The sequence below is a fragment of the Notechis scutatus genome, chromosome 3 (assembly GCF_049901735.1).
Source record: "Notechis scutatus isolate UNSWTSFEM ecotype Mainland chromosome 3, rNotScu1.2, whole genome shotgun sequence".
In the NCBI taxonomy this organism is placed as follows: domain Eukaryota; kingdom Metazoa; phylum Chordata; class Lepidosauria; order Squamata; family Elapidae; genus Notechis; species Notechis scutatus.
The window spans coordinates 117,879,026-117,891,838 of NC_142011.1; the positions used below are offsets into that span (position 1 = coordinate 117,879,026).

The following is a 12,813-nucleotide window of genomic DNA, read 5'->3' on the forward strand; positions in this document are numbered from 1 at the left end:
CCTATTTATGGAATGCTTATCCCCTTTTATCTTTCTGGCATAAACAAGAAGACAGTGCTACAACCAATTGCATATAGAGTTCCCCACCGGCACACACAAATATAGGCTGTTTTCTAGGCCAATTCCTGTCCAAGCATAGCGCTACTCTCAATTTTTCGATAAAACAAACAAGGATTCACTGGGAATTACCTCTAGCCTGCTCAGAAGATTCAAGAAGATTCGAGTAAGCAGCGTTGCACTTTGGATGGATTTTTCAGTCAGATGCTGAACATATAAAGCCCACACACATTTTTGGGAATAAAGCTGGGCACATGCTATTTAAAATTAAATGTATCTATATAAATTAAATCTTCAAGGAAATGTAATACCAAAGAAGTGATGTATGAGCACACCATACCTATTGACACTGCGCTGTGTATCCATGTTGATCTCATTCTTTGTGTGAGCAAACAATTTGAGGTAACTGATGAGCATGAAATCAATTGTCCCTACAACTGTGGAAAATTGTTTACTTTTGATTATGACTGGACTCCCAACCATCAGCTGCTAATTCATCTTCCTGCCACAGCCTTTCTTGTAGAAAATGAAAAAGTCAATCTATCATCAAGACATGTAAAGATCTGTAATATTTCTAAACTTCCCATGAACATTATTGGAAGCTACAATAATTTATGGATGTGTGTAACATCTGGAACTTAAATGCAGACATCAATCCTTGATAAAAGTCACCAAAGCAAGATGAATCTTCTCAGATATGGTGTTTATCACCCAAAGGACATTTTAATATGCTTTTTTCCTAAATTCAGGCAGATGAATTTCATGACAGACCAGTATTTGTTTATTTTAACTGCGTGCTGTTTCCCCATGCAATTTTCTCAAAATAGCTTGGGTGCCTTTGAGTCATTTTTTGACTCCTGGTAATTGCATGGACTAGTCTCTGCAGTTTCCTTAGCAAGGTTTTTCAGAAGTGTTTTGACACTGCTTCCTTCTTAATGCTGAGAGTGTGACGGGTCAGTCATTGGAGAGTTACTGGCCCAAGGCTTTGTGCCCAAAATAAAATTCACAGTCTCCCAGTTCATAGTCTGATGTCTTAACCCCTACACCAAGGTAGCGCTCCACATTAAATTATAATAAATTAAAAATAATCATCTAAAGAATAACTGTATTTGTACAGCAGAGGCCTGAATGCAATTGTAGGTTTTCAGCAAAAGCTTAATAAACCCAATACCAGGCGGCGGAGGAGAGAATTCTAGAGAACAGGTATCTCAGCATTTTTTTAAAAAAGCAACTTATTAGAGACTTAGCAAGATCATTCCAGGATTTAAAAAAAAAGCTATCTCCATCCCCAAGCTGTGGCTTTACTTGTACTATGACCTGCGGTTTGTGGACGTGAAGAACACAGGCATAAAAAGAATAAATGCCGTATCCAAATGTAGAATTGGAGATTAAACAATAAAAAGGGATTGATGGCCAAAGCATTCTGCCTTCCCCAAGCAAGATGACCACACACCACAATTCTTTCTTCCTGGCTTTCTAGTTAGCAAAAAGCTAGGTGCTTTTAAAATAAATGCATTTTAGACTTAGACTCTTCAAGTTGTCTCTTGTGTTATAAAATGAGAGGTACAGGTGCATAAAGAAATAGTCACTAGTTTAGAATGCCTTGGTCTCTGTTCTACAAGTAATGTTAGTTGTGGGTCCTGCCATTTTGAAAGTTTCTACCTACTCTAACTCAAACACAAGAGAGAGGGTTGGAGAAACAGATGGCACAGAGCCGACTCTGGCTATTTTGTCACTTACTCAGAACTTCCTATCAGCAGCAACTTCTTGTAAGGACTTTCTGCTTCAATGTGACAGGGAGGCGAACAAAGGAGAAAACACTGAGCCTCTCCAGCTATGATTGTTGTCACAACTCTTGGGTAAGAAACAGAAATGAAAAGGGGAGAAAGGGATGCAAAAGCATTGCAAATCTATTTACTATCCAATGGAGGATTTCCCTGTCCAGCTGTGTTGCATCCTATGCCAGATGATATTGGAGCAGCCCATATGCCCAGAAGGGAATAGTGGAATTCAACCTGAAGAGACATTTTATTTTTTCTTTGAAGATGGAAAGAATAATGAAAAGGTACATAGACCATCTCAAGCATTGTAAGTACTTCACGAATACTCTCAGTACATCTGCAACAGTGGTGTTACCATTATCCCTGTGCTGAAAATGGTGTTTGGAAATTAAGACACAGAGCCATCCTGGATTCCCTAATGCTTCCCAGTTGGGCGCTTCCTAACTCACAATTCAGATTTGTGTCCTAAACCACAGTTACAACAGGAAAAGAATGTCTTTTTAAAACAAATTTTACATTACTGCATTACAATACTCTGTCTCTTTTTAATAGACAACAGATTTTAGAAATAACACTGCCATTTCATTTTGGGGGGAGACATTAATTGCTACTTTTATTAGAGAACAAAAGCAATTTTAAGGATTTTTAATTTAAAATTAACAAACTTAAATATTTTTGGGTAGTATTTTGGATTTCTTAATCCAAATTTATCTTTTGTTTTGAAAGGTTTTAGAATACAATGATGGCTTATTTGTTATTCTGATTCATAAATTTGCTTCAAAACATCAGCTTTTATTTTGTGGAGCTTTTTTGTATGTATAAAGTGGCACCTATTGCTTCAAAAAATTAATTTTTGAAAATAAAATAAAATCCGTAAAACATTTAAAACAAGCTAGCAAATAAATACATCTTTAAAAAAAGTTTAAAACAGACCAGTATTGTTACTTGGGTTTGGAAGATGTCTTTCCCTTTGCTCTAATCTCCCTTCCTAGATGAGAATCTACTCCTTCTCTGATCTCTAGTCACCATGGAAAACAGCAGTTGTGTAATTTCTGCAAAGACTACAGCTTTCCATTCTTCTCTTGTATAAAATTCATATGCCTGGAATTAATAGTATAAGCCTGTGAATCCCCACATTCAAACAGCAAGGTTTTAGGGAGTCAAGACTAGATTTCATATCTAATAATTAAAACGTATCTAAAACTATTCCAAATGGGTACTGAAACATGCCAATCTCCATTTCCATCCAACACAATTGCTAGTGCTAGTTTTACCTGATCCATCTACGTAATCATTTAAACTGTTCCTTTCATATTTTAAGTGAGTAAATAATCACTGCATTTGAAATGACACATTCAAAAAGGTCCCCCTTTTAAGCCGTATTAAGCATACTGACCATTCACTAACAGAATCGACAACCCATTAATACCCCTGTGCAGATTAATCTTCCTTAGTCCATCTTGAGTCAAGAGTCCCAAAGCAGAATTCTAATAGCAATTGTACTTCTTTATGTTCCATTTTTCATCTCCCACTCCTAGAAAGAATGAAAAAGAAAATGTAAATATAATTACAAATACACATCTATTCATATCAGCTGAGTCAAATATTATGTATCAACCTAGAAAAAAATTATTGTTTATGATTGGATTAAAAAACAAGACAATTCCAGAAAGAAATTCCAATCTTCACAACTTCTAAGGGTGTGGGCTACTATAATTGCCCATCCAGCATGACTATCCAGCAAAACTGAGATGCCCCATTGTAGAGCCTCAGAATCTTACTGACTCAAAAGAAAAGAAATCAGAACCTGTATAATGTATGATTCCAATAAAATATTGCAACTAGGAGTTGAATCAGGAAGAAGTTAAACATGGACATCTTATTAAGATGGAAAAGAACTGTTAAGCAGATAGTCCTCACTTAGCAACCACAATTGGAACCAACAATTCTGTCATTAAGTGAAATGCTCTTGGGAAATCACATGACGACAACTGTGCTTTCCTCTTCCCACTCCCTTGCCCTTTGGGATCTTCACCTTAGGCTAAGGGCTGGAATAGCCAGCTTAAAACTGACAAGTCTAATCAGTTTTGCACCTTCAGCTTTTTTCTGCTTCCGAGCCACTCTCTCCTTTTGGAATGCTCTCCCCAGCAGAGGATAATTAACAGGAAGAGAATAAGCAGGCACACTATGGGGAATACATTGGACTATTTGTATAGCATGCTTAGGGCTGCTGATGCTACCACATTTTTTTTCATTGTGCATTTCCTATGGTGTGCCTGCTTATTCTTTTTTAATTCTTCCCAAACTCATCTTTGCAAGCGGGTGGGGAAAGAAAAATAGCAAGTCAGGCACAGGACAACATGTACTAACTATATTTTTTACCATAATAAGGGAAGTCAATGTTTGAAGTTTATGTGAGGCAGGGCTGGTCCAAATAAGCTTTTATTGTTGAACAAATAGCCCCAGGTTCTTTTATTGAATTGAATGAAATAGGGGGATTATTACATTTTTCTCCTCACATACTGTAAGTTGGATGAATCTGTTTATGAAATAATGAAGCAAGAACCAAACTTTAGTGTCATTTGTTTTGATAGACTTTCTTTATATGTAAGACTCAATATTCTGTTAACATTCATGGCAAAGCTAAGCGAACATGCAGAAAATCCAAGTATTTTTTACAGAATCATATTGCAACTGGAGAACTATTTTTCCACACTTTTCTCTCACTTGAACTAAAAGAACAAACTTTTAAAGGGTAATATTACCAAGGGCTTTTTTTTTCTGAGCAACAGTATCTTCTTTCAAAGCAAAGCAAGATAGCAAACTGGCTTCTCTACTATGAAGAAAGGATAAATAAACCAAGCCACTCAGTAATAGTAGAAGAATATGTAACAACCATGTGAATCTCACCTTTGCCTTCTGAAGCACGTGTCCTCGGCATGGAGAGGTGCTTGAGGAGGAATGTCTTTTCAAGACAATTGCACTATTCACAGGCATAGAACATTCTGTATCACTTGTATCACAACTGGAGATGGGTGAATTCTCCAGAGTCTGATGCCTTAGAACTGGGGACTAAATAATAAATAGAAAACGACCTGAAACCACAGCTATCAAAAAGTGTTAATAGTTGTATCGGCAGTTAAACTATCCTGGCTCTCTGAGAAGAGGATATTGTCCTATTAGACAAATGTGAAGATTAGTTTGAAAGAACAAGGCAACAGTGTAAGATTGGCAGCTACAGAGTCAGGAATCTCTGAAATCCTTTAAATGAGTTAATAATTTTAGAGCCATATAACTTGAAATTTAGGAGCAGCATATATATCTCATCAGCAAACATGGCTGGTTTAATCATGCCTGATCCAGATCATTTATAAAAAGCACTGGCCCTAGGAGGACCCCACTGATTTTATCCCTCCATTGTGAGCAATGTCCATTTACTCCTACTGTAAATTTGTTACACTTTGCTATTCTTTATCAGGTTGCTTACCCATAAGAGGACCTGCCTTTTTATGCCATGGCTGTTAAGCTTAATGTGAGGGCTTTCATTTTAGACTTTATCAAACACTTTTTGAAACACCAAGCACTTGATGTCTAGTGGTTTGCTCTTATCTACATGCTTATCAATTCCCTCAAGTACTTGTTTACTTGGGTAGATTAGCTAAGATAGGACCTTCCTTTAGTGAACCCAGGCCTCTGTCTCCAAATGTTTCTTAATTTTATCTTTAACAGCAGTCTCTACTGCTGTTAAAGACAAAATGCCTCAGAAGAGACATTAACAGACCTATGATTTTCTGAATTTCCCTGTGACTCCTTCTAAAAAATTAATGACACTGACTACCGTTCAATCTTCAACTACAGAGGCAAGTGTACAAACAGGCTGTATGTTTGAGTTCCAGAATTTCAGATGTGTTTAATTTTTAAAATACATTTTGCCTTATCTCCATCCATGTTTTCATACAATCCTGTCAACTGTGGTGCTCAAAATGCTACCTTAAGGCCAAGGTAACCCTCAGATGGCATAGTAATTCCCCAGGTTGCAACAGATCTAAACAAGTAAAAGTGTGAAAACAAATGAGAGTAGAGTGCTGAATCTCATATGTGGAGCATGATAATTATTTAAAAACAGCGAAATACTTAAATGATTTATAAAACATATTTTATAGTAGAATCTATTTAAGTTTAAATTACATTAAATTAAAATACCTGCGCAGTTAAACTCTGTGATTTAGGCTCAATTGCCAATCCTAGTGTGATGCCTCCAGCCAAAGCCTTTTTCAAATTCTCTTTCACTTCTGTCAACTCTAGTTCCAGAGAGACACGCTCAGACTCTTTCAACTTGCACTCTTCTTCCAACTTCTTTAATTTCTCTTCAAGAATTATTACGGATTTCCTGCCTGAAATCCAGAGGAGAAAGAGAGGGGATCTTTGAGGCTGTGATAAAATTGTACACTCTGTTCTTAAACCAAGGACTGAGAAGTTGGAAAGTGAAGACATTTCACAGCAGGCAGCTTCAGAAGTGAGCCATCATCATCATCAAATACAAGTTACTGTAATCTGATCTGACGTTAATGTAGCCAAGTTTTGTTTGGTTGCTTTTTTACTTATAATTGTTATAACCACCCACCTCAATATCACTCTGGTTGGATAAAATATTCCATAATTAAAATGCAATAATTGTAATAATCAGCAAATTATTGTCGAAGAAGGTTATATCTAGTGCTATGGTTATTCAACAGTATATTAATGTCTTTAACATTAAACTTCATTGAAATGATCCAGTCTGGCGAATAAAATAGTATAAAAATGATGCTATCTATAACACAGAACTACCTTGAAAGTGGCACCTTAATGCTAGAACAGTTGCCTCCTCTTCTGAAACATCATATACACAACTACAACACAACTGCTGTAAAACAAAGAAACAAATAAGAATCTCTGCCACCCTCTTCATAATATTCGCTGTCATTGAGAAGAATATGGAAACACAATGTCTCATTATTTCAGCAGCATACTCAAATGTAATTGAATATTACCAAGGGACAGAAACTTGGCATGGACTAGTAGTTCCTGGGTTGGGTCATCTTTGTAATGCAAATTCCCTTAAGTTATAAACAGGAAGGGACTTCCTCTGTATAACTACTCTTTCTCTAAGCTTGTTTCTTTTCATATAAAACTAACTTTAGAAAGATACTTCTGATGCTGGAGACATTATTTCCTTATACTTTGATTATAAACAAGAAGAAGTGCCTAGCATACCAGGATTCATTTCAAGAGCTGCTCGGAGATCTTTCCTTTCTTTTCGTAACTGAGCCAGGTGGTTTCTCAGGATTTCTTTTTTCCTTAACAGTTCCTCCTCTTTTGTTTGTAATCTCTTTGCATCTGCTTCAACACGATTCTTTCCATATTTGTACTGATCTGCATCTAGACAAATGTTTGATTATAATATATCTGAACTAGGAAACGTACGTCAGAATGAAAGACTAGGTGAAATGTAGGCATCCCACTTGCTTGTACGTCCACTTATAATGAAATATTTTAACGAAGATTTGGATAATAGATAAATAAATAAAGACAGTAGATAAATACTTGCCTATCACGAGCAAAGAATTATTTTACTTGGTAACTTCAGATAGTTTAAAAGAATAAGATATTTCAAAGCAGGAAGAAATAAATAATACTCACTAGAACTGCTACGTTTCACATTTGAAGCAAATTCTGATTTTTTTGGTGAATTACTTAATGTTCTCCCTTTTCCTGAAATCCCGTTTGCAGCTACTGGCATTTTCTTTCCTTTAAACTGTATGGAAAATCCAGAATGCATTTATTGCTAAACATTAAGTACAGTTGTTTTGCAATAATGGAAACAAAAAGAGGCAAATTTGGGTTAAAAGTTTAAAATCAAGGTAGTTAGAAAACCATGCTTCTGAAGCAACCAAAGGCATCCATTGTGCTTTTTGAAAATACAGGTAGTCCTCGACTTACAACAATTCATTTGGTGATTGTTCAAAGTTAGAACGGCACTGAAAAAAGTGACTTGTGACTGTTTTTCAGACTTATGACTGTTGCAGCATTCCCATGGTCATTGATCAAAATTCGGACACTTGGCAACTGACTCGTATTTATGACGGTTGCACTATCCTTCTTACAAGCAAATTCAACAGGGAAGCCAGATTCACTTTAAAAATCATGTTACTAACATAATAACTACAGTGATTCACTTAACAAGTGTGGCACGGAAAGTCATAAAATTTGCTTAACAAATGTTTCACTTAGCAACAGAAATTTTGACCTCAATTGTGGTCATAAGTTGAGGACTACTTGTATATAAGGGATGAGACAAGATAAAAAAAGTTTGAGAAGGGGCCACATCACAAAATAATCACCAAAAGATGTGCCCAGAAGCTTCAGAAAACTTAGGACAATCTCTAAGTGGCTAGGAAACTGGCAATAAAATCTTAAATTAACATAACATCAGCCTTTATTAGAACTGCAAAATGTTCAGAACCAAGTTGTAATGACTGGGACAATGGAACATTTTGCAAAGAGTGAAAAGACATCTGTTCTTAATTTGACAAGAGCAGAACAACTTGTAAATAATAAATCCAAATAATTTAGAATTACATTATTTATTATTTACAAGTTGTTTATGGTTCAAATATGGAAAGTTGAAATGTGAGGGAATGTTTGATTTATATTTTATATTATTTTGCCTCAGAATAACATTGGCTTTTGTGAGTCATTAAAATGATTGAAGGAGGCAATATCTGTGTTCATCTAATTTTTCAGAATCTTCAATTACTTTTGGAACAATGTTGCATAAAGTTCTTTTTAAACAAGCAACAATCATTATTTTGCATTTTATCAGCATTATGAACTGATAAAAAAAAGATTCCTCCAGCAATTCATTTCACTATTATTTTACATTTTAGCAGATCTTGTTATTCTTAGAACAAATATTTTGGGCAAATTTCAAATTGGTTTTCTAAATATACAGCATACAATACAATGGTCACTGACTGCAGAGGAATGACTGTTCCATTCCCAAAATGAAAAAGCTGTAAAACCTAAAACTATAACAGGGCACAAGTATATGGCCAACTTGTCAAAAACTTCTCCCATCCTCCCATTACTTATGGGTACTGCATCATCACTCTAATATTTATGAACGTGAAATAAGTTTGCAGAATGTTTTAAGCTTTGGAAAGATCAAAAGATTTGAAAGTGAACACAAAATTGAATGAAGCATATTTACTTGAAACAATTTTGTGTTCAAGTAAGTCAATTTGCTTCTTTTAGAATAAAGCAGAACCATCTGCAAGACACAGAACAGTAGGAATTACCCAAGTCACAATAATGATCCATACTCAATGCACTAACTGCAGTACAATATAGTCAATTACTCATACACACATAACTGCACACAGATAGTACAGAAAAGTAGAGGCTGTGAAGTTGACCAGTACCAAGGACTTAATTTCAGCTGTTGAAGCAATGTTATTGCTAATATGTAAAATCCAAGAGAGTTTATTTAAATCGATGCCTTTCTGAAATGTTGCTGTAGGGTTAGTCTGGTCAGGTTGGAGCAAGCTAAGTTAAGCTAAGAATTTTAAAAAGAAAAAAGCATACGTTTCTAAGATGTTATTCTCATATCCAGTGTTTCTAAACAATTTATGTGATATTTAGCTTTAATTGACTGTAAGCATTTAATGATCAGTACACAAAAGCAAGAACAGAAGTATGATTAAAGAATTAAGCATTTTAGTACCTGTGCAACAGATCCCCTCCCCACAGCAGAGGTATTAGTGACAGACTGAGCAGAAGACAGACTGGATGAGATAGGATGTTTGTAATGATTAGATGACAATTTGTCAGTAGATAACCTATTGGCTTTTCGCTCTGCTGGTGGACAACGTGCAAAAATTTTCGGGGATGGCAAATTATCATACAGGCCCATGTTATCATAAAGCCCATCTTCTCCTGTGTTTTTGCTAGAAGAAGTAGGAAAGCCATCTTCTGGTTCCCACTGCAATACACATACTTAGTAAATTAGCATAACTTCATGCACTGAAAAATATGAAATAATTAGAAAGTTAACTGAGTAATTAAGAAACCCCTCCCAACCCTCAGCAAGAGTTCCTTCTTGGTTCTACACAATGGTACTTCGATACTCGACTGCTTAAAAACCTGTCAAGTTTGGTACTCGATGCATTTTGATGCGAAAACGTTATTGCATTATTCGTCATTTGTTTGGTACTCAACACACTGCAATAGGAAGAGGGGCACATCCATGGAGAATGGACAGGAAATTGGTCATGGTAGGAAGGTTGCTCAAAAATAAGCAGGCAACAACTGCAAAGGGTGGACAGGAAGTTGGCCATGCTGGGAAGGACACTGGCATAGGAAAAGGGACAGATAGGAAGTTGTTCCCAGCCAAAACAAAGGGTCACATGGTAAGTCCTGTGATCTGTTTGGTACTCATCATTTTTAGTATTAGTTGCATCTCCCAAAATCAGTTAACGAGTACTGAGGTACCACTGTATTTTTATTCTAAAATTTGCTTTTATTTTACAGTAACTATATCCAAATGGAAATCTTGCAAATTCCAAGTTTAAGTTTTCTAAACTGCTGAAAAGGATAGTGAGGAATAATGCCACTTGATATCCATTTGTTGTCTATCTTATAGTCTACAAGGTAAGTTTCAATAAGATATGCCAACCATCTGACTATTGAGTTGAAACCACAAATTAACAAGAGGCAAATTTGGGCCTTTCCCATACGGATATTTTGATATAGCATCCCTCCTCTTTTTTTAATATGTCTTGGTGCAAAGCAGTCTTTTGATTTCTTTTATCATTTTGATTTAAGAAGTTCCGACAAATTAGAGTTTCAAACTAGGTTCTTATACAATAATTCATAACCAATTTTTAAATCTTGGACCCTTTAGAAACCAAGAAACCATAACTACAGGGGATTGCCTAACAGAAGGATGTAAGCAAAAAAGTCAAGAAGTAAATATGCATAGCCTCACAAGTCATGTTGTTGGAGAACTTCTTATTCCTGTATCAATGTATCAGAATGATTAATATGTTAGTAACGTTAATTTCTTTTTCAAGAATTATCTGAGAATAGATGCAGCTTCTAATAATTTTTAGGATTTAATGCATTCATTAAAAGATAAAATATAGAGTTAGATGTATAAAATACAGAGTTAGAAAGCAACCAGAAGCAACTTCAGCCACTATTTATGGTAACTACATGTAACAATATATTGTTGATATTTTAAAATTAACTTTTGTCTTTTTGACTGTCTCCTAAAAATGGATGGATAAGTGCTGTAAGAAATGTAATTATATTGGAAAGGGGAAACGATTACAGTATATGGTAAAGTTACACATATAGGATACACATGGTCAATCATACTCAATCTGTTTCTCCTAACTATCTTCCTAAACCTTCATACTAGCCTTTCCCAATCAGATTCACTCTAAATATGGTGAACCATAAATCATTCAGAATTCTTCCACTGAAATGATCACTGATAGTTGGGAGCATGTTTGAAAGGCATTCACCTGGGAAATCTATAATATAATTCCATAACAGAAGAACTGAGGCATGATCTCATGGCAATATGCATAAAAATCTATCCTAGTCGTTCCTATTTTTAAAATATTTGTAATTATAGCTAATCCTCATTTAGTGACCACAATTGGGATCCCCAACTCTGCCTCAATGGTACAGTTGCTAAGTGAAGCATCATGTGCTGCAACAGCGTATAATTTTACATCTATTGCAGTCATTAAGCAAGTCACTGTGGATCATTAGGTGAGTCATCATGTGACTATGACTGGAGATTTTACTGCCAGCTTATCCATCGAGCCTGCTTCTCAGAAGCTAATTGTAAAACATGCAAATAGAGTTCATGTGATCGTAGGATACAGTGGCAGTTGTAAATGCAACAACTGGTTGTGAAGTTACTTTTCAGCGCCATTGTAACTAAACAGGGTGGTTGGTAAGTGAGGTATACCTGTATATGGCTAGGAGATATAGGATAAAATGTGCATGAAGGCAAATCCATGAACATTTTCCATTACTTCCCCACCACTACATATTTTAGCCATAGAACATGCTTAATCAAAACCTTTCTTTTATTTTTTTATTATGTTTAGGTTTAACTTAATGAATCAAGGAAGAGACATATTTGTGCTGACATACACATGCAGATATACTGAACTAATTTCCCTCAGTTCTCTGGTTGAGACACAACAAAACTTTGTGATAATATCCAGAGATATTTAGTTAACAAGCTTCATAATTTTTTTGAAGGTTCAACAGACATAAATTATTTTGACCTACACAAAAATCAATTCTTACTGATCCATTTATGCAAGGAACATCATCATAATGAAGTGCCATCCCACTGGGACACGCATAGCCATTAGCAGCATTTCCTCTGTAAGGATTAGTAGAAAGAACCCGTCTGTTCATAAAACTGAAATACAAATACAAGCAGGACAACAAATACTGAGTTCACTTTGAAAGTATTTGTCTTTTCATAAAGTAAAGACACTTTTCTATAAATTGTTTTACAAGTCTCTGCCTTTTAAGAGATTTCTTCTAGAATACACACTGAATGGCAATACAGCCTGAAGGTGTCAGAAAGCTTCCATTTTTATTTACTTGTATGTGGAGCAGGGACATAAATTGTTAAATCAAAAGACAGACAATTGATTTAAAGGACAAAGTTGAACATTTAGGCTTGCTCAATAGGAGGAACATATAGTTATGGAAATGAATCTGTTCCTTCAAGTGCTAAAAGTGTTTTCTAATCATGTACAACTACAAAGCGAGAGAAAAACCACACAGAATAGGAGATGGGGCAATCACAGTAATAAAGCAGAGTAACGCACAGATTCCCTTTGGTTTTACATAAGCAATCTTTTCCTGGAGCCAAGAGCTTTGTGTGATTAGTCTGAGA

The 12,813-nt window shown here is 35.5% G+C and overlaps 1 protein-coding gene across 5 annotated transcripts in view; it reads right to left on the bottom strand.

The window, feature by feature from the left end:
- Positions 1-2,423: 2,423 nt before the first annotated feature.
- AFAP1 (actin filament associated protein 1) overlaps positions 2,424-12,813 on the bottom strand; it is a 53,836-nt gene continuing 43,446 nt past the window's right edge. For 2 of the 5 annotated variants that reach the window (XM_026672549.2, XM_087961069.1), the window contains exons 12-18: positions 12,192-12,327; positions 9,604-9,861; positions 7,521-7,635; positions 7,095-7,259; positions 6,042-6,232; positions 4,749-4,910; positions 2,424-3,372 (exon numbers count right to left, since the gene is read on the bottom strand). In XM_026672549.2, the coding sequence (XP_026528334.1) occupies positions 3,346-3,372; positions 4,749-4,910; positions 6,042-6,232; positions 7,095-7,259; positions 7,521-7,635; positions 9,604-9,861; positions 12,192-12,327 (1,054 nt within the window). In that variant the 3' untranslated portion in view covers positions 2,424-3,345. The remainder of the gene's footprint in view (positions 3,373-4,748; positions 4,911-6,041; positions 6,233-7,094; positions 7,260-7,520; positions 7,636-9,603; positions 9,862-12,191; positions 12,328-12,813) is intronic. The other 3 variants (XM_087961068.1, XM_026672553.2, XM_026672552.2) reach the window with 3 other exon arrangements.